Source organism: Musa acuminata, chromosome BXJ2-7 (assembly GCF_036884655.1).
Source record: "Musa acuminata AAA Group cultivar baxijiao chromosome BXJ2-7, Cavendish_Baxijiao_AAA, whole genome shotgun sequence".
Taxonomy (NCBI): Eukaryota; Viridiplantae; Streptophyta; class Magnoliopsida; order Zingiberales; family Musaceae; genus Musa; species Musa acuminata.
The window spans coordinates 14128838-14135328 of record NC_088344.1 but is presented as its reverse complement, the minus strand read 5'-3'; the positions used below and the strand labels follow the sequence as shown (position 1 = coordinate 14135328).

Below are 6491 nucleotides of genomic sequence, written 5' to 3'. Positions count from 1 at the left end.
TCTTCGACGACAGTGGCAGCCTTGGGGTAGTAGTAGCTGCCTTATCCGACGCAGGCATTCTCTGTATCCATTTCTCTTCTTCGGAAGACGACGACGACGACGATGATGATGATAGTGACGATGATGTATCCTGCTTTTTATCGGTATCCACCACTATATCCTCCTCCGTAGGTTGGTGGTCGTCCAACTTCACGAGCTGGAGCGTGAGGCGGCCGTCTCTCCGGCGAGCCCGGAAGTACTCATGGTGCTTGACTCGGACTTCCTGGATCACGAGCCGGCCGTCGTCCTCGTAGGTCCGCTTCAGGACCCAAGGCAAGCGGCACGTAAGTTTCCCGGTCCTGGCGAGCAGCGGGATCGGGGGCGGGAACCGGCGGCCAGGGCGCCTCCTGCCGTACGTAGCCCAGCACGCACCGTCGTCGTCCTCGACCACGTCCTCCTCGGCATCGTCGTCCCCGTCCTCACCTCGACCCATGGCCTTACCATCCTCCGCAGACGAGGGAGGCGGCAAGCATGGCGAGCGCGACGACGCTACGAAGCTTCGCTTCACGCAGTTCGATTCACGTGGACCGTCGAAGCTTGCGTCGGCAATGGTCTTGAGTCCCAGCGGCCTTGGGGCTTTCATGGGGTTGGCAAGGGGTTGGTCTCTCTTCTTCCTGAATAGGACGGATGAGAACATTGGAAGACTAAGACGAAGAAGAAGAAGAAGAAGGTTGTATGACAAAGCAGAAGAGAGTAGGGCCTGGAAAGCAAGCCATGTATACCTACGGGGAAGACTGGTATTTATAAGGAGGAAGAGAAGGCATTGTGAGAGAATGAGAGAGAGATGGAGATTCCTGTATCGAGAGAGGGGAAACGGTGGCAGTGACAGCTAACGAAGGTTTTATTGTAGGCAAAGGTGGGAGGCGCATGCAACGAATAGGAAAACTTTTAGAGGGATTAATCCATAAATCACGAGGAAATATTTGAGGGGTGATAAATGCACTCCATTTTTTTTTTCGTGGAATATTATTTGAGTAGTGATGATGTTGGGGCTGAATTTATAGTGAATTGCTATTCTACAGATTGAACTTAATTGATGTTGCAAGTTGGAATTGTATTTTTCACAATATTTAATTTAGACTTCCACTTATAATTTTTGGTATTTAAAATTCATCCAATCGTTTAATTATTCTAATTTTGTTACCAAATATTAGTATTTTATTTCTTTTACTTTCATTGTTTTTATCAAAATAGGTAAAGTGTTTTTAAATTATTTTTTTGACTGACATGTCTATATGTTTTGGGGCATATGATCTTATAGATTCTGAGACTTTTGTAGCACCGTATATTTTCCTAATGCCAGTTGCTAAATTATTCACAAAAAAAAAGAAAATTAAGAAAACGCCCATTCTATTATATATTTCATTTCATTTTAGTTATTAACCCATAAATTCCAAAAACTTTTAAGTCATTAGAAGAGTGTCCAATCTACTTTCAAACTCTTAATAATTCTCTCACATGTGATGATGCAGGATTTATAAATATTACATAAACATATTTATCAGTGAAACATCATAATTAATAAATGATTAATACTTACTTATAAAATTTAATGAGTATATTATTATTAAATTTAACTTAAATATTTTAACTAGTTATTTGGGTCATGAGTTAGTTAACCCCTTAGCTCGTGTGTCGATCGAAATATTTAAATATTTCGATTTGTCTTATATCGAAAGCAAGTAAAACTAGTGTCGTGACTATCAAAATATTTAAATATTTCGATTTATCTTATATCATCGAAAGCAAGTAAAATTAAGATGAATATACTATTATTAATTTTAAATTAAATATTTTGTTCAATAATTTGAGTCAAACAAAATTAATAAACCAATTAGCTTGGATAGTAACTTTTGATTAATTAAACAAAGTAAAGAAAAAAACTATCTTTCATTTTATGATAAATTTTAGCTTAAAGGATTAGGGATGACACTTAATTTAACTAATATTTCTTGAGTTACAACTACTTTGGCTCCTTATTTCTTGAGGCTGCAGCAAATGATCAAGATAACACTTATTCCCACTAAAAATTATTCATATTGCTTCTATTGGACAGATAAAACAAGATATTTTTCACTGATTTGAATTCAAATATATACAATCTGTAATGAGGTATCTGCTTCTTCACATCTGTAGTGAAGTACTGAATCTGTATCAAGTAAGAGCCTATATGAACTTCCTCTCAAGAGGCTAGTGAAGCTTGATAGTTGATAGTGATCATGCACTTGTTCATCATCCTACACCTATAAGAGACCATGCAGGTGCCGGTTGAGGATGTGTCTCATCTGTGGCGTTCAGTACTGGCACTAGGAGCACACTGTATGAATCAGGAGTTGCTGCTTAGGGCTGAGCAAAACTGATGAGGTTTTTATTCTGTGATCAGTCACCAGGTTCTTTCTTTGGTAAATCTTGTTCTACTCCAACTCACTCTGTGACTACACTTTCTTGTTTCCCTCAAAACTTGTAGAGGGATTTGGATGCCCATTTTTCTGTTGGGTTCTGCATCTACCAACGCTTGATACACCAATATATCTGAATGCAGATGAAATCATTCCTATTTCTTGTCATTGCATTCCTACATTCCAAGGAAACTCCCAATCAGCTTCCACTCGACAGGTCTCCTTCCACTCTCTTCATTTGATCACCTTGAAATGTCAGAACCATGTATCATGCAGCATATTGCAGCAGAGACATCTTATCACACAGTTCCCACATGTTGTCCCAGTTTCCAGGCAAATAAACTTTGCATCTTGTATTGATAAGACTAAACAAGTAGAAAGAAGATATGTGATTCATGAATGCAAGCAGATCCAGTCTCTTCTCATGCTGAAACATCATGCAACTACTGTATGAGAATACATGATTGCCTATGTGATAATCCCTGCACCATCCAAGTTCCAGCTCAAAGATAATTTCGAGAAAAATAATCTTTTGCCAATTTCTTGTAAAGAGAATAACCAAGTAACATCGAGGACACTTTGATAATGGACTGGCAAATACAAATCTTTCCTGCAAAGACAACATAGATTATAAGAATGATTTTGATAATAGAGAGATGCTACTTAAAGTTCATGCTAGTCTTTTGCGGAAACATGCTACTTATAGTTAAATATGATTTGTTGAGAAAGTAACGGTGCAATGTAGAAGTATCTTAATTTGGTAAAAGACAATGCAAAGAAAGAAAAAACACAGAAAAAGAGAGTACATCTTTGGCTTCAAAGAATATAAGAAATTCCCTATCTGTCTTAACCAGAAATTTTTACTAATAAATCAGAAACTCAATTACTAATTCTTGTTATCTTTTAGATCCAAACCTTTCTGTGTCAAGATACCATCTAATCTCAATCTCCTGCTTCCGACTAATTCTTCTTTGGTGATGATTCCACTGTAATATCAATAGCATAAGTAGAGGGACTCCACATCATTGGGCTACAATGAAACATCCACCGGTCTCTAATTTACTCGATCCATTTTAACTTTAGACATGATGATCTTTCTAACATTATCATTTTGTTCAACACAACCTGCACTATTGCACATAACACGATGCATTCTATAACAGGCCCTCTGCTGTATCAAATGAGACCCACAGAAAATCTAGATTTATAGCATTTTAGAATCTCTGTTGCGATATAGTAATATAACTTTTTCTTCTTTGTCTCTTTTATTTGAGAAGATACAACAATGTTCTTCTCTTGTTTTAATTTTTATTTTATTTTACTCTCCATACAAAAACTTTTCTATTCTCAATGCCACAGGTTCCACAGTTAGCTTGAGACAAACATGCTTGGAAAAACATAGGCCAAGAAAGAACAACATTCCTATCAAACAACAATCCCTATACATATCCTTTGCATACAAAGATAATTATGCAACAAACCAATGAGAACTAAAAGAGCCGAATTAGAATTAAAAGAGCCGTGCACGATAGCTTTACATTCTCCATAGGCTTATAAAGTTCAATAGAGTCAGGTGCTGAAACCCAAAATTGAACATGGTCTGATCACAGTCTCTTCATGGTCAGCTTTATTTTTCAGGCTCCTCATCTTCCTAACTGACAGCATAACAGCAATCTCATTTAGTAAAACTACATAGGCGAAATAAACAACAAGCTTCTGAACATATAGCTAGTAATTGCTGAGTCATTCTTCTGACCAAAATTTAATTTAAGAACGTACCAGATGCTTGAGAAACCATAATGCAATGCATTTTACTTTTATACATGCTGATCTTTTTAATATTATCATTTTGTTCAACATCACCTGTCAATATTGCACAAAACACAATGCATTTTATATCAGGCCTTCTGCTATATCAAGCAAGAACAAAGAATTCTCAAAAAAACACTTAGAATCTTTGTTGAGAAATAGTAACATACATTTTTTTTTAAGATATACATAAGATTCTTTCCTTCTTTTAATTTTAATTTTTAGTTTTACCACCCATACCAGAAGCCTTTCAATTCTGAATCTCACAGGAATATTACAGACAGTTTGAGATAAACATGCTTGGAAGAACATAGGCTAACAACATTCCAATCAACCGTGGAAAATCTAGAAGGAAACATACTAATAAACTCATATCCACCATCATCTATGGAGAGATATTGTACTCCTCTTGCCACTTTCTCTAGACTCTAATTATGAGAAAAGAGAATAAAACAGTGAGATGATTGAGCAAAATGTAAGCTTGAATATTTACCAGAATATTCAAGAATGTTTATGGTCATTGCTACCTCTGAGACATTAAATCACATAAATTTACTTTATGTATCATATCATTGCTACACATGACAATAATAAATCCAGAGCTACTAATTGAAAGGGGAAAGACATTTAGCTTTTGATAAAAAATAACACAGGTAAACATTTAAATTAGCGTAAAAATACTTGGAAGAACATTAGTCAAGAAGAAATACAAATAAACAATTCCTGGAATGTATATTGTTGCAATATTCTAATCACTTATTGCATCCTTCAATTAGTAAAATAAATAATTCATAAGACAATTTAATTGAAAATTTCTTATTATCGTTGCAAGATATAAGACAATATAAGATATATAAAATTCTCGTCCACACGTAATAATAATGCACCCGAAGTTTCCCACTGGGAGAAGGAAGAAAAACGATCAGAGCTATTGAAGGATTCAAAGCAACCATTAACCTGATTGCCCAAACGCAATTATTCACAAATATTCAAAGAAACCCTCCATCAGATTACGCCTAGTGCCTTATGTTTCACAACAAGATTGCATCTTGAAAGCAGCAAGAGGAAGAAGAATGGGACGTCCAAATAGGTTGACCTGTTAATCAGTCAAGGGAATGGGAGGTGAAAGAAAAGTCGAGCTGCGAAGCGATATCATTGATCTGCTTCTTGACGCTCATGTCGATGAACTTGGACCCCGATGGCCCGTACCGAATCGTGAAGCCGGCAATGAGGGAGGGGTCGAGTACCGTCTTGATCCTCACGTTCTTGGCCCCGGTGAGCCTCTGCACTGCCTGCGCAATATGGGCGAGATCTTGTGGTTCCAGCCGGACCACAGACGATACGATGGCGACCTCCGTATTAGTCATTCGGTTGCAGCACGCCTCGAACTCCCTGGCGATCTCCTTGACGATGTCGATCCGCTGCATCTCGATGAGGATGTTGAGGAAGTTGGCAGTGTGGGGGCGGAGCTCGCAGGAGGCGGCGATCTCCTTCACCAACTCCGCCTTCCGATCCGGCGCCACAGTGGGGTTGGCGAAGAAGGACTGGACCTCAGGGTCGGCGAATAGCCGATCCACCTTCTCCATGTCGGTGATGGAAGCCTCAAGACTGCCGTTCGACCGGGCGACGTCGGCGAGCGCGTTCGCGTATCTCGATGCCGCGGTGTCCATTATGACTGCTCCGGTAGCGCCACGGCAGCAGCCGTGGAAGGAGGCGGATGCAAGCCTGAGGGAGCAAAGGCGGCGTGGAGCCGAGGGGAGGCGATGGAGGGAGAAGGACATCGGGATGACGATGGCGGAGGAAGGGGTGGCGGGGCGGAGGGCAACGGGAGACGGGGGGATCGCCGCCATCTCGGTTCACTTGTCGGGTTACAGCGAAGGGTAAAGAAATTTAATGTTTACAGTGAGACCATGCACGGACAGGATACGCGATAGATGGTAATCCAACGGTAGAATTTTGGGGTCACACAAGAAACGGGGTCCTAATGGGCTTATAATAGGGCTTTTTGGGCCTTTCAATCAATCATGTACATATCATCAAGCTTGATTCAAATGGTAGTCCAAATCCGACGCGGTGCCATCCTTTTTAAAATGGGTTGCAACTGCTTAAAGCGTGTCATCACAGAGTTGATCTACGCTCCTGGGATCTCGAGGAATCGAACGCAGCCCTAGTCTCAAATACTACCACCTCCAACTCGGCTTCCTCAGGTTCTTCTTGATCTCATCCCTTCGATAATTTGACTTC

General features: G+C 39.7%; 1 protein-coding gene across 2 annotated transcripts; it reads right to left on the bottom strand.

Moving 5' to 3' along the window:
• Positions 1 to 2096: 2096 nt before the first annotated feature.
• On the bottom strand, positions 2097 to 6216 carry LOC103974547 (ATP synthase subunit delta, chloroplastic). Of its 2 annotated transcripts, XM_065117377.1 has the most exons (4): positions 5344 to 6216; positions 4218 to 4301; positions 3977 to 4093; positions 2097 to 3048 (listed from the first exon to the last, which is right to left on the bottom strand). In XM_065117377.1, exon 1 carries the CDS (start codon positions 6095 to 6097, stop codon positions 5351 to 5353), a length of 747 nt encoding a protein of 248 aa, XP_064973449.1. In that variant the 5' UTR covers positions 6098 to 6216; the 3' UTR covers positions 2097 to 3048; positions 3977 to 4093; positions 4218 to 4301; positions 5344 to 5350. The 2 variants fall into 2 exon arrangements, with proteins under 2 accessions (XP_064973449.1, XP_064973450.1); XM_065117378.1 differs by lacking the exon at positions 4218 to 4301.
• Positions 6217 to 6491: the final 275 nt, after the last annotated feature.